Source organism: Psammomys obesus, unplaced genomic scaffold (assembly GCF_907164565.1).
Source record: "Psammomys obesus unplaced genomic scaffold, mPsaObe1.curated_primary_1811, whole genome shotgun sequence".
In the NCBI taxonomy this organism is placed as follows: domain Eukaryota; kingdom Metazoa; phylum Chordata; class Mammalia; order Rodentia; family Muridae; genus Psammomys; species Psammomys obesus.
This window is the reverse complement of record NW_026586550.1, coordinates 6,228,064-6,250,419: the sequence shown is the minus strand read 5'-3', so window position 1 is coordinate 6,250,419 and position 22,356 is coordinate 6,228,064. Positions and strand designations below refer to the sequence as shown.

Sequence of the window (22,356 nt, the reverse complement as noted above, 5' to 3'; positions counted from 1 at the left end):
CCTCAAGATCTTGCTTTCAGTGTGGCTTAGGGTATGTATCCAGAACTGAAACAGCTAGCTCATGTGAAAGTTGCCAACTCTTTAAGGAATTTACATACCATTTTCTGTAGCTGCTATAGTATTTTACATTCCTTTTAGCACATGGTTCTAATTTCTCCAGACACTTTTTAGTTAGTAACTATCCACATGGATGTGAGGCAAATTTGAGCAGTTCAAATCCATCTCAAATGGTCATGTCCCAAAATTCTAGGCTTAGAATTCCTAGATTTCAAGTCAATGCCCTCACACATCCCTTAACATTTGCTGCTCATGTCCCATGAGGCAAGAGGGGAATGTGCTGTCTATTCTTCAGAACAAGAACCTGAAACCCACAACAGCTAAGGAGCGTGGCTGAGAGAGGGCCCCACCTCCATCCCCACCCCAAACATGTAAGTGAGTTTCCCACTATTCTCTGCAGTGCAACATTTTTAAGACTGGCAGTTCAAACAAAAGGAGTATGAAAACTCTCACACAAAGATTCTTAGATTAAATGTATACTTGATGGGTACAATACTTGTCAACAGGTTAAAATTCCCTAAGGGAAAAGACCTCTGGAAGGCTGAGTTCTGAACCATGAAACCAACTCTTATCTACTGTCCACTTCCAGGGCACCGTCTAATGTGTCCCTGGGATGAGAGGTGGGGAGTGGCTCACTACAGACATGGAGACAGCATAGTTACAGATCCAGAGGGCTGACTCATATACCCCAGAGAAGCATGTAGAAATATTATGAGCCAGCGTCAGCCCAGCTAATGAGCATCCAAGTAACAACAAAGCAGCCTTATTTTCCACCGACAATAAACTTGGTACAACAGAGAGGTTAGTACCTGGAGCCAAATCCTTTGCAGCTGCCTCAGCCAATCCCAGGTATTCTCGAATGAGATCACTTAGCTTTTGGTAGGCAATGTCCAGGTCATCTATAATAAACAACAAATATTTTAATATACCAGAACCATGTCAAAACAGTCACTGTTCAATGGTGAGTGGACTGATTTGATCACTACACTTCATTTTATTACTGTTGCGCTAGAAACAATTCTAATTCTAGTGACATTTCCCTCTCCTATAACCACCACGCCTCAGGTATGGCCAGACCTATGGAGGTGAAGAGAGTTCATGCCCATGATTATTTACACTCTATACAAAAAGGACGTGCAGTACAATAAACGGCATAGCTACAGTAAAGGGAGGTTATCCTAGTGGTTCACTTGAATCATATCCACACAAGGATAGAGTTGTCTAGTTGGCGATAGAATAAAAGCCAAGACTCAGAGCACAGAGAGAATTCCGTGTGCTCCTCGATGTCTAGAACATGGTCAGCATCGTATAGATGAGATCAAAGAACAGCCTTGAGGGACTCTGCACAGCCTTCCTGAGGTTGCCAGCCAAGAAGCAGGGGCTCTGGCCCACACCTGAAGGAACTGCACTCTGCCAATGAAAAGGTAGCTTAGGGGCTAAGGTTCTCACCAGGGTCTTCAGATTAGACCTTAGCTCAGGTGATCTCAGCACTGACCCTGAGCCCTGTTTGCTGGCTTAACCTGCTGAGCAGTCTCTGGGCTAGAGTATTAACTGTGAGCATGTGTAAAACCAACATAGATATGTAATACGTTAACACAACTTAGAAGCTTGAGAAAATGATTAAATGAATCATATAAAATTGTCATTTGCATAATAGCTAAATACCAGTAATATCTATGGCTCAATTTAATGTCCCCATTCCTACCCAGTATCTTACCAAAAAGCTATCAACAGTTTACTTCATCTATCTATCTATCTATCCATCCATCCATCTATCTATCTATTTTTTAAAATTTATTTACTTTAAGACAGACTATCACTGTGTAACCCCAGCTAGCCTGGAACTCTCCATGTAAACCAGGCTGGCCCCAAACTCACAGAGATCTTACTGCCTGCCTGAGCCTCCTGAGTGCTGGGACTATAAGTCATGGACCACCATGCCAGTCCCCCCAGTCCCCCTCCCTTTCAATTATTTCTTTGTTGGAGGGGCACATGTGGCACTCAGAAGACAACTTACAGATGTCTTTCTGGGTGGGGGTGGTGCACACCTTTAATCCCAGCACTTAGGAGGAGGAGGCAGGCAGATATCTGAGATCGTGGCCAGCCTCGTCTGCACAGTTTCAGGATAGCCAGGGTTACACAGAAAAACCCTGTCTTGGGAGGACAAAAGTCAGTTCTTTCCCCCCACCACATGAGTCCAGCAGATTGAAGTCAGATCATCAGGCTGGGCAGCAGGCACCTTTACCTGTTGAGGCATCAGACCACTCCAAGGTATGTCCTTATCTATACAGAGTGCTTACCATTCCTTCATGGATGTATGAAACAGTATAATTAAAAACACATAGGAAGTTCCACATTTCCATAATTTCTCTATCTTTCTCTGGCTTCTGCTCCAAATTAGTTCCATTTTTATTTTTAACTTTTATTTGATATAATTTTAATCGACACAATTGAACGTATTTATGGAACACAATATGGTTTCAGCACATAAATATATTCATGATAAAATGTGGTTAACGATCACATCCTTTGCATCAAACGTTCATTATTTCCTTCTGGTGATAAGATTTGAAATATCTGGGTAAAAATGACATGCTTTATTCTAATACAGTTTTTGAAAATGTTTTACCCAGATACTTTCAAATTTCTAATATTTTTAGTAGTTGGGATTCTTTGTAGTAGTAGGATATGATAAAATTGCCTGGGCTCCATTTGCCCTTAAAAGTTTAAATATATATATTTCAGATGAGATATTATCCATCTCTGTTCTCACAGTATCCCCAAGGGAAAGAATCTATGTGGGCCCACTTTACACCAACTCAACTAGTCACAACTTTATGCACTAATACAGCTTGACCTTCTTTTGGAAACAGTAGGGGACTAGACCTCACAGGTTTTTACCTGCTTCTACAGCCTTTTGCAGCTTGTAATTACAACAAATGGCTCCATTTCCTAAGAATTTCCTTTCCATGACATAAACTGGAAATGCAGTTGACTGTATACTTTAAACACGAAAACATATTTTAAAAAATAAATAAAATAAAATTCTGCTGGCATTACTGACCTGCATTGACCACTGCATCGAAATACCCCGGAAATTTCCGATTAATTTTAATATAAAGGTCCACTCGGGAGACAGCATACTCGGTCTCTGCACGACTAAACAATCCCTTTCTCCGCAAGTATCCCTCATATCTTTCCTTGTCCATAGGTACCACCAAGATATATCGAGGCTCAAAATAGGAATATTTCAAACTTCTTACACCCTAGGTTTTTAAAGAAAAGGGGAAGTCAGAAACAACTATCCACTTTGTACATCACTGTGGAGACGTGATAACTCAGCGGCAGCACACAGTATCACACTCAACATATTTTAATCTGTAGAATCAGCTACTATTTTCCTATGAATATTTCAAGGCTGGATTACTTTTATCTCTTCATCAAATATTAAATTATCATAGGAACTATTACAATTCATTCCACCTGGTTTTCGTCAAATTAATCGTTCTAATGAATATGGCTGTTAGAAAAAGAAAATTGCTGGGCATAAAATAGGAATATTAGTGGCAGTACTGCCATTTTATTATCGAAAAGTAATTTTATTCCATATTTCAAAAGGTATCTTTGAAGTACTAGAAGATAGACATCTTCCCAGGGAAAAAGACACCCATAGTACCCTGCTCTCACCCATCACCTTGGTACCATTGGATAGATATATAAAATTTAGCACCATGATCAGATTACTACAGTCACAAATACAGTCCTTGAGCTCTAGGGATTTGAGGAAGGGATTGCCAAACATGAGTGAGTCCTGTCTACAACATGTCTTCTTTGTAGCAGCTAGACCCTGCTACCCATGTGCTTGGCTAAGTACACACATCTGTGTCGCCTGTCACTTCTCTGGGTCTTATGTCCTGCTCAGCTTTGTTTTGTTTCCCGGCAGTAAATAGACACTCCTGCCATCACTATAGCTGCCACTGCTGCTGGAACCACCAAAGCCACCTTGTTTTTATAGTTTGTTAAGTACTGGCCTCTACCATCCAGGGGCCAGAGCTTCTCCCTCCATTTCCTCCCTTCGTAATACAATATTTAAAGACTGGTTGTAATAATTGCCAAAAGTCATTGTGGTTTCACATTTTACACCCTCCACGCAGAAGGTGGCAGACCAAAGTCAGCATAAGCTGATAACCAGGTGGCCACAGGATGAAGAGGTGTGGACTGTGACCTGGGAGTCTGTAACTTCAGTTCTGTAGTTCCTAAGAACTCTGCACACCCCTCAAACTCCTTTGGCACACGTTTCCTCACGGGGGAAGTGCGGGATTTGTTCCAAGTGAACAGTAAAGCCTTTCCATCTCGAGTTCCAGCATCATCGGTTTAACTCTTTGCTATAACAATCGGTTCAAAGTCTTTGCTATAACAATCCACTAGGTAGAAATACAGGCTTCTTTTAAAACAATTTCTGGGAGAGTTGGTGACACGGGCAATCTGGGAAAAGACACCTCAGCTGGGGAGAAGCTGAAAAAATAAAACAGTTTATAGACTTGACCTCCTGGAAATGAAGAGGAGTAAACTCTCAGGAAGGAAAAAAAAAGGGGGGGGACAGGAGCCATCACTCAAGAAACTGACTGTTGAGCTGGGAAAAATTGGACACAGAGATGGAGCACAGCCACACTCAAACATGCATTAGTTTTTGTTTCTCTCTGTTCAAGGCAGACAATTTTAGAACTGACCTTTAAAAATAAATTTTTAAAAATGAGTAAAGAAGATACAGAACCAATCCGCTGCAAAAAACTAAGCATGGATAATGATGCAGAAAGTTAGAGAGCTGAAGGAACAGTGAAGCTGGGGAACAGTGAGCCAAAAGGAGTCACCATCTCCTCTGTGGCACTGCAAAGAAGCATGGGGCAAGCATTGTCAGCAGAAAAGAATAGCCTTGGTACATTTTGTTCTATGTTTGTTTAATTAAATTTATTTAGTTTGATTATAAGATTTTATATTGCTTAGTAAAAATAATTTTAATAACTGTCACTTAAGACCTATTTCATTTAGTTAATGTTCTTCAAACAAGCAGGTGGGAAATCCATAGGTTTCCTCTGGTTCACAATTTTGGAAAAATATCTATACATTCTAATTTGAGAGGGTTGTTGTAGGTAGTTGGGATACAAGCGAGGAACAAAAATCTGAAATCTGCGAGTCTAATTTGCCGGAAGTATAAAAGCATTGGGTCCCATAAATGTCCAGAGCCAAATGACTGCAACTCCACACAGCTCTGTGGAGAATGAAGGAACAGGGTAACCACTCAGGCTGACACAGTCCTGAGGGTACAGGAGACCCATTCCTATACCTACTTCATATAAAAAGGCACGCTGTGATAACAAAGGGATACATTAGTGAGGAAATAAAAGGTAATAAATCTTGAATGGAGCTGTAATCTAAAGCTTAACTTTCACAGGTTTTACATCCTCCACAGTGACAAGAAACTAAACATTTCATGCTTTTGTAGCATTTCTCTTGTGCCTAGAAATATGTTATCCAGATTTTATAGCCCCAACTTCAGAAATGTAACACACACACATGCACACACAGTTGAATGAAAAATACTTACTTCTATTTCCATATGAATGCAGCTTGCTAATCCGTCTCTTGCAATACCTTCTACAGTGTCCCTACTTAATCCATAATTGTGATTACCATAATTAAATGTTAAAATAAATTTTCCCTGGAATTAGAAAAATACAAAGATTTGGATATACAGCTGCTATAATGTAATAACAATCACTTGATGTCTTACTTTCATCTAATTCCATAAAGCTGAAACGTTATTAGTGAGTACAGAAGAATGACACAGTCATAGTAGGATGATGGACCAACACTCAATTCTGATGTGAGGTTATTCAGAATTCTACCTGACAAAAGTAAGGTTTATTGAAATAATCTACTGACAAAATATTTGAGGAGGGTTATGAGTGGAAGCTTCTGGAAGACCAGAGCATGATGCTTGCTTACCTATTTCCTGCCAAATTCACATCACAAACCTTCGCTAAGGAGAGGGTAAAACTTATGGCTTGCCCTTTCCCTTGCAGGTTTGCATCCATCCTAGGCCTCCAGACAAGGATCCTAATCCCAAATTCCTTGCATTTCAAGATAAGCTATAAGAAATGAATGGATAATCCTGAAAGCTGTGGACATCCTTAAAGCTTAAAAAAAAAAAAAAAAAAAATCAACCCAGCCTGGTTTTCCTTGTAAAGATGGCTTTTTATTAAAACTGCCCCAGATGTTAGTCAACAGAATTGTTGCCTGCCCTATTGTCATTTAAACATTAATACCACCCTCTCTGTTTATTTTGGAGACTCATTTCCTGTGACATCTGTATTCCCTTATAAAAAGAAAAGAAAATGTAGGTTTAAAAAATACAACCCTCAAATTATGACTTTTTCTTTGACAATCAATATATTTATAAAACCATTAGGCCTAACCTAAACTGGGAAGCCCATAACAGCAGAAGGAATAAAAATGTGGTTGACCTTGGTAAATATGCCTTCTGAAACATATGACTTCAGAATAAATAATGTTCAGGGATGCATCCAACCCCATCAAATGGCAGGAGCATCATTAAAAATAGCAGGCAGCTAGAAGTCTAATACTGCTGCCATTAACAGCCGCAGCAGCCCCAGAGTTTCTTGCTACTCTCCTGGCTCCAGATGTTCTGCAGAAGTGTATAGATGACAGGCTGGCTATCTGCCAGAGGAGAAGTTTAGGCAGGAGATACAGGATGCCTTCTAAGATTGGGTAGGTCCCTGGGGATTGTGTATGGCTGTGGCAATGATGAGGAAAATCATTACAATCAAAGTTAAAAACCCAACAACACATGCCATTCATTTTTTATTCTTTCAATATCATAATCTGTTTGTTCTTTAAAACAAAAGTTCTGATTATTTCCCACATGTATGTATGTATTTAATTTTGTTCATCTATGAATGCAGACAATGAGACTATGGCTTACCTTTCATACTTTAGCTTAGCTACCATGTGTGATGATGGTTAGGTTTGCATGCCAACTTAGAGAGTGATTAGGGATGAGATTAACATTGAAACTGGTGAACTTGGAAGAAGCAGACTGCCCTGGAGTGTGGGTGGGCTGCATCCGATCCCTTTAAGTCTTGTAGCATACAGAAAGGTGAACCTTTGGACCTCACCATCACTGCTGGCTCTCCTAAACACTCTGCAGCAGGTTCCAGTTTTCCAGTGATACTTCCACTAAATCAATCTCTCTTACCATATATATGTGTGTGTATGTATGTAAGTGTGTATGTATGTACATATGTATATATATGAGAAATATATATAAGAGAAATATATATATATAAGAAAAAGATTATACAAATACACACATACACACACACATCCTATTTACTGGTTCTGCTTCTCTAGAGAGTTCTAATATTGTGCCCTGTCTCCAAAATGTGTACCTATCTGAATGGTTTTTCAGATATGCTTGTTTACTTCCTCTGCGGGTCTCATGAACATTTTCTGGAAGCATGCATGGTTGGAAGAGACCCTGCATTGTGCATATTATATAAAAGATATCACATCCAACTGATTTAAGCATGGATGATGCAATTCCCCAGCCCTGGCCAGTCACACTCCTAGTGCGTATGGGTTTCTGTCACACCACAGAAGCCTCTGGTGGTTTTATTTCCACAGGAGAGGAAGTGGACTAAGTGTGGTTCCTGCATAAGGGGCTGATGTGTCTATCTGGGGACTTATAGGGGAATGATATGCTGGTTGGAGAAAGTATTGGTTGAAAAGACGTGAACAAGGGAGTGGGTGGAGGTCTAGATGCTTTCTCTGTCACAGCAACTAGATGGGCCTGCTTACAGTAGGTGTGTGTGGGCAGACAGACCACAATGTTTGTTGAGAGAGCCAGGCAATCTGGCAGGTGAATGTGTGGAGGGCCGTTCTCAACAGAAGGCTGAGAGTGTGTGGGCATGATCAGGAGGCTGACAATGTGTCATGAATTTATGACTCTCTAGGCTTAGCTTTCTTCGTGAAACAGTGTCATGCTCTAAGGAAAGAGATCAGAGGTGAAACTCAAGTTGATGAAAATTAAATCAGAGTAATACATGTTGGCAGAGACAGGAAAAATGAGTACTTCTCAAACACATGGGGATTTCTGTGGAGCATTAAACCATAAAGCTAACTGTAGCCTAGGAATGCAGTGATTTCTTAGACCAGGGACTGGACAGACTAACTTGATTATAGTCCTGATCAGCTAGGAACATCATGGAGCAGGTGGTGCATGTGGAGAACATATAAACCAAACTCCCAGAACAAATGCCCCACTCTAACAGCAGAAATTAGTATCCATGATGGGATTCAGGTAGCTTCCATCCTAGGGTTCTGAAAAAAACCTTCTTAGTACAGGGATGACAAACCTCAATTCTCTTTTAAAGGCTGTTAGAAAGAAACTTCCAAAAACTCTTAATAAATCAAGAAGACCTATCAAAATACAGCCCTAAAAGAAAGGCCTGTGAGGTCTGAGAAGTTCTTTGGACAAGGTTATAAGGAGAGCTGAGGGGAGTGTGAGACTTGCTCACTTGCACTTCTCTGAGAGTACAAGATGGGCCTTGAGAATACGCACCATTGTAGAGTTGGCTGTCCAAAACTAAACTAATGTAATTGCACAACCAAAGCTTAAATGTACACTGGAGATTTAAGCCAGGTCCATTGTTTTGGGGTGAAGACAGAGAAAGAAGGGAGGGAGAAGAGAAAAGAGGGTGAGGAGATGTGGTATCCCTGGCTGACCACTCGGCACAAAGAAAGACTGGTGCTTCACCTGGTGCTCAGTAAGCGTTATACAAGGATGAAGTGGTGTGTGCTTCATTTAATGATAGGAAGGACTGTGATGTAGGCAAAATGAAGGCCCAAGTGAAAAAAAAGTACAAGGCACAGATTTTCTAGGAGTTGTGCTGATCAGAGATGCTCTTTCAAGGAGAATGAAGTCAAGGTGGGTATGTATTGCATTTAGCGTGTACTTAAAACTGGGAAAGCACATTCTGGTTATGAGGAGTCCCTTCCATGTGAAGGAAAAGAAGAAACAATGTTTAAGAAAATGTAGTCAAACAAAGGATTATGACACCGTCAATAGTGTGCTCATCAGGGTTGGAGAAAAACTTTCAAATTGAACCAGATTTAGGAAGTGCACAACACTTATATTTACCTTTTTAGAAATCACTGTTTCCTTATATTTCTGATAAAGGACATGTATTTCTTATGTGGAAGAAATAAAAACATGGAACAGCCTTACCATGCTCAGCATTTCATCAAAAACTTCTTGGGAGATAAAGTGATAATCAACTCGATCGCCTTCACCAAAATAAGGCAGTCTCGTGGTGTGGCAGGCCCTGAAGTCACAGAGACAGTGATGCAGTCTGTTTTCATGAACTTCAAAGTCACAATACAAATGCTTTCATGCAAAGAAAGTTGAAGAAATGAAATGGACACTGTAACCGTTAGACTACATATCAAGAAATTGCTGGACACAGCTGAGGGGATGTGAGCACGAGGCATTCCAAGAAGTCACCACTATGCTCATGTCCTGGTGAGTACATACTTCCTATCTCATGACAGCATCACCTGCCACAAGTTCTCATAACTAGTCTTCTTGGCTCCACTTTTCCTTCTCTAAGCCTTGTTTAAAACTGCCTACATGGTACTTTTCTTGAAGAACAGCTGGAAACATTTGGCTCCCTGCTTAGAGGTGATCAGAGACCTATCCGTCTTCCTAGCACCTGCATTCCCCATTGTTTGTTTGGGGCCCATTTCTTCCTCCACTTGCGGGCAGAGACACCTCATTCTCGCTGGACTGTGGCTTTGGAACCAAGTGGCCACACCAGGATGACCCAGTCAACTTCTGTAACAACACACCAATGAGGTGTAAAGCTGAGCCTCAAAAGCCTCCACATTACAAAGTCAAAAACAGGGGTTTAAAAGTTATATGACTGTTCCCTTTCTAATATAATCAAGAGTTAACTGTACCAGGACGTTTCCACGTCTCGTGTTACATTTACACAGTTGATGCCAGAAAGAGCATATTCAAAACATGGTGACACTTGCGTTGTGGGAATCCACTGGCATGTCTTCCTATGCCTGGGCAGAAACCTGTCTATTGGTGTCCCTGACAGTCAGGACTGTGGCCTGGCATCTGTGGCTGTACACCCTCAGCAAAGTCTTTACACTACATTGAATTTACATTTCCCAACAAAGGGGTTGAGCGGCAGGGAGTTTTGAAGATTTTCTAAAAAGAGACCAAAAAAAGAAGCAATTCGAACCATGTAGGCAAGTAAACAAAGAGATGGCTCCAATGATGTGGAGAATGGGGGCGACAGACTTGCAAAGGTTCTGAGACCTTCTATTAAGAAAGACCTAGGATGACCTATGGGCTTTCCAATCTGTCATTCCATTTTTACATATAGAAACCTTCACTGTGTGTGTGCTGCCCGAATGTGAACATCCTTGAAAGGAAACACATCACAGTAAAAGCAACATTTTGCCAAGCTCACTTAGGAAAAGTAGTACCAAGTTTAACTTATAAGGATTTCTTTGGGCCATCCCCTTCAGCATCTGCCACTTCCTCTGCATACATGTCTATGACTTTATTGCGAATTAGTTTGCTAGTGAAATCATGTTAAATCACAGCTTGAAGTGAGAGCCACATTCCCTGTTAGTTTCACGTTACCACAAAAGGACTGAGGTAGAGACTAATGAGGAACTGCATCTCTAGATAAAAAGGATTAAGGGGGCTTTGGCAGCCCAGAGAGGGCTGTCATGGTGGCTGCTAACAAGCCATACTCATGAGAACGACATTGCTGGGAAGCAAAGGTGTTTGGATGGCCTAATAATGGCATTCTAAAGTTCCTAGGGCAAGATGACAGGGTGAAAAGATGTTTAAGAAGAGTGAGCAGGTGGTTGAGGAAGTAGACCGTCTCAGTGTGACTTGGCAGCACAGATTTAGAGCCTCAGTTCTGGACTAGAGTGCCTCAGGAAACCATGAGCAGGGCAGCAAGTCCTGTACTCAGATTCAGGCAGAGCGTGGCTGTGAGCACGATTTGAGCACGTGATAGAGTATGCTGTACTGTCAGGATTTTTCTCAGTGTTTAGCCACGAAAGCCCATGTGTCCCAAAGCCTCTAGAAGGTTAATGGCATTGGTCTGCACACCCAGTGCAAATACATATCAAGAAATTGCTGGACACAGCTGAGGGGATGTGAGCACGAGGCATTCCAAGAAGTCACCACTATGCTCATGTCCTGGTGAGTACATACTTCCTATCTCATGACAGCATCACCTGCCACAAGTTCTCATAACTAGTCTTCTTGGCTCCACTTTTCCTTCTCTAAGCCTTGTTTAAAACTGCCTACATGGTACTTTTCTTGAAGAACAACTGGAAACATTTGGCTCCCTGCTTAGAGGTGATCAGAGACCTATCTGTCTTCCTAGCTTTGTCTTTGCCCACCCACTTTCCTACTTCAAGCTTAGTCTTCAGAGTTGTTCAACAGCATGCCCTCTCTCTTAACAAAGTGTGTCCATGCCTCGCTAGGATGGTGTCTCCATCAGGCCCTAGAATGTCCTCTGCCATCATGGGCTCTTTACTTCCCTGATAACAGAACTCAGTAAAGTCTCTTATTAGACAGCATTTCCTACATACACCCCATCCAACATTCACTTATGAAGCCCTAAGAATGGGGCCCATATTTACCCATTTCAGTTTTATCATTGGTACATGGCCATGATCATTATGTATTACTGAATAAGTCAACGAGACCTGCTACACGGTTGTCATATTTTTATAAATGGACACATCAGAGTAGACTAAACTTAAGACTACCATAGCTCCTACTGTCTCATATAGCTAAACAGAATGTGGGCTTTGTACTTTTAATGCTAAAAATAAAAATATATTTAGAAAAAAATTAATATATATATATATTTAGTAGTCAACATCACAAAAAAACTAGTAACAATAGAGATTATTATAAAGCAAAATAAAGTTTGTCTTTAAGGATGCTTCAGATCATGTGACTGGGTTTAAAACTGTAAGATGGTCTTGTTTGATGTGGCCTTCTTCATTTAACACTTTTCCAGGAAGTCACAGCATGTATGGTAATGTGGAGTTAGAAATAATTAGACTTCAAAAGCAGTATATTTTTATCTCTGGGCCACCAGTAACTAACACAGGTAAATAAAGGACATCTGACCTATTTCTAAACCAAGAAGAATTAGTAATACCAAAGCCTAATGTCACAGTAGAAAACTTCAGCACCACCATTCTGTTATACAACAGAATTATGCTCTTTATTCACATATTTGTATGTGCAAGTTAATGTGAGAAGTTCACTGAACGCTTCAATCATGGTGAATGTAATTTTAAAAAGAAAAATACCAAAGAAAATATAATAAGTAGGAGGGAAAGAGAAAAGCCATGCAAAGGGAAAAAAAAAAAAAAGTTGCGCATGCCTTCTTTCATTTAATTAAAAATCTAAAATGTTTGTGGGATAAGGACCATTAAAAGGAAACTGTAAATGAGAGCAATGGCTTGTCTCAAAAGATGTTCCTTGGCTTATCTTTAGTTTTAGTCAGAAAGTGGCTTCATATATGACAAACTATCTAGCTTTTCCATGGATGGACTCACTAGCTACCTAATGCCCTTCTTTGTAACCCAAGGACATTGTCTTTTACCCAGACATTGGTACAGTTTTTAAAAATGACTTGCCACTGAACAAACCAGGCTCTCTGTTTCCTCAAAGATGCTGAGGAACAGTGGGTAGACATACTTTTGAGCCTGTGGAAGAGGTAGAAGTTGGTAAAACGCAGTTGGTAACAGTTTGATACTCATCACCAACTCCAGTCAGAAGAGAACTGCAGTGGCAGCACCAGCAGTGCAGGCACGAAGCCCATTCTGAGGCTTTGGCATCTCACCCTGCACACACAGGTGACACAGTCCATGATTTAGGGCAGGGGTTCCTTACCAGATCAGACACTGCACAAAGGAAAGGACCTCAGCAGTCTTTTCTTCACTATATCATCAGGGAGTGGAACATGGAAGGAACTCAATAGATGTTACCTGAATGACTGAATCCATCCAGCCACTTCTCCACAGATCCACCAGAAATGCCATCTCTGCTTCCTGTCACTGTTATTTCAACTAAATTTGCATACATGGCTATTAACTTGGCTGTCCATTTGTTCAGTCAGTCAGTCATTTAATAAGTATTGTCTTAGCAACAGAGACCTTTTTAAGATCTTCCCTGTGGAGGACAGCAGACAGTGTGGACTTCTCCAACCTTTCCCCAAACCTCTGAATAAGGTTGTTCTAATGGTTTTATATATATATATATATTTCACATGTGTACTAAGCACCTGTCAGCTGTTAGACACTGAGAACTCACTGGTGAGAAGGCTGAGATGGCTACTCTTCTACCTGGGCTTAGACACACCACGGAAAAAGATCCTAAGTAAAATCAAATCAGGAAGGGTAAGCATTTTAATAAGAAGCATTTAGGGCTGAGTGGAAATGAGTAATTGAGCAAGATGAGAACATAGGAGCAGACTGTATTAAAAAATTTTAAGGGTAAGTTAATAAACATTTCCAAAAAAACATATCAGGCCCAATACACTTTGGCCAGAACATATCACTCATAAATAAAAAGGACCAGGCCACCAACTATAGCCAGGTGCCGCTACAGACATGGCAGGAATAAAAGAAAGCCTTGGTTCCCTAGATGGCTTTGGTTTGCTAAAAGATTCCAAATTTACACCTAGCACAATGGTAGCATATACCCTTCATCCCTCGTCTGACCTTCCACTGCCTGTGCTCATCTTAAGTTTAAAAGCAGGCTGAATATACCACAAGAACATAACAGCACACTAAGGTTTTTTTTTTTTTAATGCTAGCATTAACATTTAGCTTATTTTTGTAACTTTGTGGTATTTATATTCTACAGTATTTATGTCTAGAAATGTCCAAATTTGTGCTGTAATTTTAAGTATCTAAATAAACAGGCCTTTTAAATAGTATTTACATTGTTTGAGCACACACAGCCTTGGGAGGGGACTTTTTCTGTAATGGCATTAGAAACTGATTTTTCTTATTGGCCTACACAGCTCTGGAGTGACATCTTCAACTCAGTGGCAGACACCACTAATTTCAAAGCAATTCCTTTGTCACATGTAAGGACCAAAGAGGAAGCAAGTCAGATACTCACAGTTCAATTCTAAATGTGATTTACAGAAGCTTCTAAAACACTTGCAATTCCACTGGGTTGGTTTTCTCAGACGGCCTTTTTCGTGTGTGTGTTTTTTGCTTTTTTGTTTTTTTCTTTTTGTTTGTTTGCTTTCCCCCTCTATTTTGATGCAGGAAACTTTGAGCTTGTTGAGCCATGGGAGGGAAGGGACAGGAAACACCTGTGTTGCCCCCTCCCTGCTGCTATTTGCCTCCAGAGAGGAGAATCAGAGCTCCAGACTTGCCAGCCTGTCTACCAGGCCCAGCTTGGGGAAAGCTGTTCCTGGAAGACCCACACTGTCACATTGTATGTGATGTATGGCAGTTCCCTCCTGACTGAAATGGTCCATCCCAGGGAAGCTCATTAAAACTCAGGATGAAAGTCCCCAAAATTTCCAGACACAAGATTCACAAGCAGAACTCCCATTGTCCATCCCACTCCTCAACCCACCCCTGCTCTCCTACCCACTCCCATTTCCCCACGCTCCATTCCTGAGGTTACATATGCAGCAAGGACTGCTGAGGACCTGGTAAGGGGCTGCAGGTCGTGGCAAGAGCTGGAGGGTCCCAGCTTTTCTGAGTCATCCCCATGCTGAGATGGGATTTGGTGACACAGCAGCTTCTGAGTCATCCATGCTACTGTTAAGTAACCCCAATAAACTCACTGGCGCAATCACTACTTTTGTCTGTCACAGAGTCTTTGTCTGGAATGAGTAGACATTTGATCACCTCTCCCCAGAAAAAAAAAGTGGCACACAACAGTAAGACAGTAGAAGGAAAGTGCCTTCAAACACCAGTGTGCTGAGTTAAGACCAGTAGTTTCAAATCTTGGAGAATTATTTGAGTTGGCACTGCATTAGCTTAAGTATCTGAAGAATTGAAAAATAAAACCCATGTAGATTAAACTACAATAAATGGCAAAGAAGCTAACAGATCCTAGGTGGGAAAGGTGTAAAAGGAATGCCCTTGCTTGTTTATTTGTTTGGCTGATTGGCTGGTCTGCTGGTCACTGACATATTTTTACTACTTATCTCACCAAAATTAAATCTTTTGTTTCTTTTTGATAATTGCTAGGTTCTTCTATAAATGGCATATACTTCAATAATCATCTCTACTACATGAGTTAGAATGACAGGAGAAGCAAGGCTCCACGTCATACCACTCCAACTGTAGCAATAAATGACCTTCAAGAATACATTAGCATGCTCTGTATACATAACTTCTGAGGCATTGTCATCTGCCTAACAATCACTTTACTTACCACTTCTAGATTTGAAATATAACTTAAATAAATTGCTGTGTCTGTGTAAGAATTTGCTTAAAGCAGAGTTTGCAACATCTGAGAACTTTGTATAAAGAAACTATTGGTATCCCAAACAGGGTGGAAGACTCTTCGAGACTTACACACCAACAGGCAGACTTACCCATATCTAAAGTAAGTATTAAACTGTCTGCAGAGGCGGTGGGCAAGTTCTCGTTTCCCACAAGCTTGAGGACCAGTTAGTATCAGCATAGGATAAGGGGCATCCAGACTTGGCAGAGTGCTGCAATGAGATCCAGCAGAAAGATGGTGTGTTAGCTATCTGCACAAGGAAAAGTCTCTACATCACAGTCATAACTACCAAGCACTTGCTGAATGTAGAAAGTGAAAGGACAGCTCCACTTTTCAGAAGCAAATTACAATACACCAAAAATAACGTTTGGGGCTGGAGAGACAAACTAGAGGTTCATTTCACTTGCTGTTCTCACATAAAGACCCAGGTTCAGTTTCTGGGAGCTCCTAACCAACTCCAGGGAAATCTAATGTCCTCTTCTGGCCTCTACTGGCCCTGCACACATATGGTGCCATGCATATACTCGAGCACACATGCACACGCAACGTAAAATAAAATATAACCTTCAAAAATACAACATCAAAGGATAGATAATAAGGTAAATATACAAATTTACCTCAATTTACTTTACCAAGCTTTTCTAAAGGAAAAACATGGCAGGACACTGCTAAAGTATTCCTTCCAGAACGAATCAACAAGCAAAGTAGGTGAATTATGAGGTCAGTTGAACATCCATATCAACTGCCTTAGAACACAGGTATGCAAGGCAGGCCTTGGGGTAACAACAAAACTACCCCTGGGCAGCAACTGCATGTCAGGCGCTGCTCTGCAAGTTCTACACACCCTCACGTAATTACCACAAGAGCTAAGGAGGCTGTTCTTATCATTCCTCATTTAACACAACCTGGAGGAAAGAAAGGAAGATTGACTTGCTCAAAAAAGAGGAAGGGCTGGTACATGACTCTAACAGGAAGACTACGATAAAAAAAAATAAAATCATTGCCTGGCATAGTGGCATACCCCTTTAATCCAGTACTAAGGGAGATGAGAGGAAGGAAAACCTATGTGATTTGAAGACCAGCTTGGTCTACACAGCAAGTACCAAGCCAGACAGAGTTATATAAAGAGGGCCTATCTTAAAAAAATGAATAAAATTATCAACAAAGGCCTGCCTAATTTACTAAGCCTTATATATGCTCATGAAACATACTATAGAAATTGTTTGATTGCATAGCTGAGGTGTGGATTCACTGAAGGTTCTACAAAAGCCGGGAAGCAGCATGGGTTTCTAACCTGTTTGGATATGCATAAATACAGGGAAAGCTTGAGGGTAACACCAATGGAAAACACACATAACAGAAGGAGATGAAGTGTCTCCAGGAAAGTGCGGACTGCCTAGTATTGGAGCCTGTGCAGGAAAAGGAATCATCTAACAGATCTGTGGACAGGAATCCTACAAGCGGCCTAGGACCCACTGAAATCAGACAGGCTGAAACTGACAATCGCAAAAAACTGCTCATGAATATTCACAGCATCTTTATTAGTGGTGCCCCAAATTGAAATCAGCCTAAATACCCTTTCACATGTGAATGGTTAACCGAATGCAGATACACCAATGCCTGGAATGCTACCTAGCAATAAAACACTAATTCAACCACAGGGATGAATTTCCAGGAAGGTACCCTGCACAGAGATGAGAGATGATGAAGATGCAAGGGAAAGAGGAGCTGCAGCTATCTAAGGCACCACAGGAACACTTGTGATGAAACGGCTAAGTCTTGAGTATGGTGCTCCAGTGACTGAGTCCTAATAAAACTTCACAGAACCAGTAAGAACTGAACACAGGAGCACCTGAGGGGCTGGAGAAAGCTGGTGACTCAAAGGCTTCCAAGTCAGTCTCCTGGTTGTGGTATCTGATTAACAGTTGTACAGGACACCAGCACTGCTGAATTCTGGGGGAAGTCCATCGGAACTATTTCCTACACCTGCATGCGCACCAGTGTCTCCCTCAATGTAAATCTTCAAGAAAAAAAGTGACAACTATTGAAAATAGGCAAATGAAATCCTCCTGACACCCCCTCCCCCAAATCAAAGCAACAGAACATGAAAAATTCTTCCCAGGTAAAAAAGTAGCCCAGAACAAAATCAAGGCCTCTTGAAGAAATGCCCAGTGCCAGCATTGGGGCAAAGCATGTGCAGGATGATTCTGGGGAAGTTGGCCACATTCAAGATCAAAAAGCTATCAGTGACTGCCAGGCCACTCACGGTTTGTCTGCGTCATTTCATCAGGCATCCTCACTCCAGTGATGCCAGGTGAGGAGACACTGATCCTCCAACAACGTAATATACAATTGACAAGGCCAGGTGCTCACAGCATCTATGCGCTACTCCAGGTGCCAGGGGCTGCTGTGTCCTGGTGGGGTGGGAAGGGCAATGGCCAGGCTACATGGCAGCCACTGAAGCAGAACTGTGAACCATTCCCCATCATCCTTCAGCATTCAGACATGCCTGTGTTTATCTGGTGGTCAGACGTGACCAAAAAATATATGTTTATCAGACACTGCTACTGATGTCTTTGATATATGTTCTTACATAAACATACCCTAAAGCCTTAAAAAAAAAAGTGGCAACATTACAAATCAGAGAAGATACCTTCTTCCAAGTCAAATGCACTTTTCCTGATGTGCACAAAGGAAAGATAAATCATCTCACCCCGAGGGCTCTCATAAACATGCAAGCCCATCAATGTCAACACGATTACATTATATGCAATAACCATGTCTTGGATTATGAGATAAAACATTCTACTCTCAGAGGGAAGCCAATGTGAGGTGCAGAACCAAACACCACATGAAGAAAAAAAGCTCTTATATCCAAGAGTTTTACAAGTATTTTTAAAATGCCTTTGGGTATTGATAGAATTTCTATGTTATATTTATGGCATAAATGGCCATCTGCTCTGACAGACTTTAAAAAGAAATGGAGAAATCGTGGTAAATCTGTCTTTGGATCTGGAGGTGAGAGACTCAGATTCATGTGTGCAGGCAAGGTGGCTTCCCCCTGCTAGGCTGATGGTGGCTCTACTGAGACTGAGTCAGGTCTTCCTGGGGTGAGCTGGGCTTCCTTCTAGGGACTCCCCTAAAAGTCTGGATTCACAGAGTGCTCTCTGGCAGGAGTATGTAGGATCTGCTTACAGTAAAGAAAAGGTTTACAATAGATGGTGGTATGATTAATTGTGACAACTTGTTTGGACTGCTTATTTGGTCAGCTTGTTTGGAGTGAGAATGAAAGCCTAGGCTCTTAATGAGGTACATCTTTGCATGCATCTTTGAGAGTTCTTCCAGAGAGGATTAACAGGGAAATATGACCCACGCTCACTGTGATATGACCCACGCTCAATGTGAATGTGTGTGGTACTGTATTAGTTATTTCTGTTGCTATGAAAAGTTTACTTTGGGTTCGTGCGTTCGTGGTTCTAGAAAAAGCATCCACAGTGGCAAGGGAAGGATGGCAGCAAAGAGCCAGAGGAGGAAAGTCAGAGATCACATCTTCAACTGCGAATACAAAGCAGAGAGAACAAATTGGAAGCTGGGCAGAGCTATCAGCCCTCATAGCCCTCCCCCAATGATGAGCTTCTTCCAGCAAGGCTGCACCTCCTACAGCTCCATAACTTCCCCAAACAGCACCAACTGAGGACCAAGTGTCCAAATATATGAACCTAAAGGGGAGGTTTCTCATTCAAACCACCACTGGTATGATCCCATGGGCTGGCATCTACGATTGAATATAGGGGAAAGAAGAAAGCCAACAGAAAACCTGCATTCTCATCCCCACATCCCACGTATAAGAAAGCCCTTCTGCCACTGGTGGGAGGTGTTCCTGCCTCCATTCTGTACCACACTGATGGGCCCTAGCCTCTCAAACCATAAGAAAAAAATCCAAACCCACACTCCTACATTGCTTTCAGTCAAGTACTTCATCAAAGCAATGAGAAAAGTAACTAATGTAAACGACAAAAGCTTCCTGTTAGTGAGACAAGGGTCTGTGTTTCTATCCCAGAGCAGAAGAGTTAACAATTTTTATTTTAGAATTCAAATTCTCTGTCATTTGGCTCAGGCTAGCTTGAATACAAGGGACCCCATGAAAACATGAAGGTAAATCAGATAAGCATAATGTCTAGGAAAGCTGCGAGAGGGTGAACAAATAGTACATTCATGTGACCCTTACCCCTGAGAAGGCAAGAAAGCAGCTTCAAAACGTATTTTTAAGAATCATTTTATGTTTTCAAGTGTTTTGCCTACATGCAGTCTGTGTACTACAGATGTGCCTGGAGTTTGTGGGAACAGAAGAGTGTCAGGTCCTCGGACACTCCCCTTCAATTGGAGTTGCAGACAGTTGTGAGCTGACATGTGGGTTCTGGTAATTGAACCTCAGTCCTGGGGAAGAACAACCAGCGCTCTAAACCACTGAGCCATATTTTCAGCCCCAGGGAAGCAGCTTCTATACGGAAAGAATGAGTCGCAGAAGAGAGGTCCAGAGAAATCAACAATACTCTCTTTGCTTGCCCACCCGGAGTTCTACCTGGGGCATCCTAATAAATACCTGTCAAAGATTCTCTGCGGCTGTGACATGCTGTTGACAACATGGGTCAAGTGATCCTGGATGGCCACCACTTCAGCAGGAGGTTGATACTTATTCAGTGCACAAACCTTTACCAGAATTAGAAAGGAAGACATGTTTGTTTCTCAAGAGAACACATGACTGGACTGTCCTTAGATCAAATTCCTAGACATGCAAGCATACGGATAAGGAAAGTCCACAAGCTTGCCAGCCTTGCTCTTAGTCTTCCATTCAACTCTAACTTTCCTAAAATCTCAATAGTGACAGCTAATGTAAAAATTGAGTAAAATCCTTTGATGCTTCTTTATATTCTCTGGGTTGGGAGGAGCTAATGAAAAATGTCAAAACAAAATCTCTGAAGTGCGCAATTAATTTTAATACAATAAGCAATCCAACTTCTAGGATGAGAAGAAGGACTACAATGTGTTAGTCAAGATTCCATATGGTTGATACCAGAGAACCATTTTCTGAGTCCTTTTGCCCCTTACATTCTGCAGACTTGCTCCTCTTTTCCCTGATTTCTGTAGCAGGCCCTTTCTTGGATGTAGAAGCCTCTGTCTTTATAATCCTCCTAAATATATTATCCCTTTACTGACCAGTGGCCTTCATTTTAATTCTACTTGCAAAATGTTAAAAGAGGCATGTACACTGTAGCTGGAGTGTGGACACAAGGATGAGGAAGCATCTGAAACTATTTTTTAGTCTGGGCTGCAGAAAGGTGTTTATAGGATGGAATATCTGCCTACCTATACCCATCTCAAATTGGATCCAGCATAAGAGACCCCTCAATAGCAGCACTTTTGCCACAGCTGTGGGAGGGAGGGAGGCAGGTGCTGGCCAGCACTCAAAAGCTCATTGCTTTGGAACTATATGGACCTTTGTAAAGAGCAGAGTTAAATAAGCTACAATATCAGAGTAGTGATTTAAGCAGCATTTGATTATACTGAATGACACAATGTATTTCATCGTTAATTTCCAAAATAACATAGATAGAATTTCAAACTCTGCCATTATACAGCCACAATTGGTCATGGGCAGCAGCAGGGTACCTGACTCCTCGCTGCCAGACTTTCCATTGTACCCACTGAACACCTGTCATTGCATGTGTTAATGCCCAGCTTAACTTAGGATTCAACTGACAAATCCCAGGACAAGGAAATTGTTCCTAAATAAAGAATTAGTTTGCATACTGCTATGCTTCTTACTGATTGGTTACACTAGTCCTGCTGCAAGCAGTGTGAGATTTTGGACATATTAACCAGAAAGCACATGAAGCAATATGATTACATACCTTTTCTTCCACTTTAATCTTCTGCTGATCTAATTCTGTCAGTTGCAGCAGCATAAATATTACAAAGAACCAGTATTCAAAGTTGTCCTATTTAAAACAACAAGAGGACTATTCAGTGGCTTTCTTCTTCCCGAGGTCAGCAAGCACCAACCTTTTATTCAAGGGCCTTTCCATTCTATCTGGGCCTTTCAAGACCTGCTGCCATGACCCTGTCTCTGCCCACCCCCCTCCAACACACACACAGGGCTCATGTTCACCAGCCCCCTTAAATTAACAACCAAGATAATGTGTCCTGTAGTTTATAAAGCTCTTTACTAATCTCCATGAGGTAAGCAGGGTAGCAGGATTATCCTCTGGTGTAAAGAGGCTGAGCCTCACAGAGGTGGGAAGCCTATCTAAGACTCCAAACCTTTTTCTCCTAATACCAAAGAGTTTCATTACTGAAATTAATGGCATTTGACTATTTATGATTTCATTACAGGTTTATTATTTATTGTGCTCTTTTGTATTAGTGGGGATCATTGATTATGAACTTGTCTTACAACAATAAAATGGAGCTTGCTTAGGAGCAACTTTCTCTTTACTCCCTGCCAGCTGTTAGAATTACCTGACTTTAAGGTGGTAACTGAGGATTTTGTTTTTGTGTTTTGTTTATATAAAATGTTTCACCTCTCTTGTGAAGATCTGTAGGAAGATATATAGAGGAGTAAGATGCCTTTCTTCCACAGATGGGAATGCATGAGAAGAATAACAGGATCTTTACCTAGGGTCCCA

At 41.3% G+C, this 22,356-nt stretch overlaps 1 protein-coding gene across 1 annotated transcript in view; it reads right to left on the bottom strand.

The window, feature by feature from the left end:
* The window catches only part of Lrguk (leucine rich repeats and guanylate kinase domain containing), a 75,150-nt gene that overhangs the window by 7,813 nt on the left and 44,981 nt on the right, over nt 1-22,356 (bottom strand). The window contains 7 exon segments of the mRNA XM_055602162.1: nt 867-956; nt 3,122-3,323; nt 5,663-5,776; nt 9,365-9,461; nt 15,762-15,881; nt 20,274-20,380; nt 21,583-21,669. Of these exon segments, the coding sequence (XP_055458137.1) occupies nt 867-956; nt 3,122-3,323; nt 5,663-5,776; nt 9,365-9,461; nt 15,762-15,881; nt 20,274-20,380; nt 21,583-21,669 (817 nt within the window).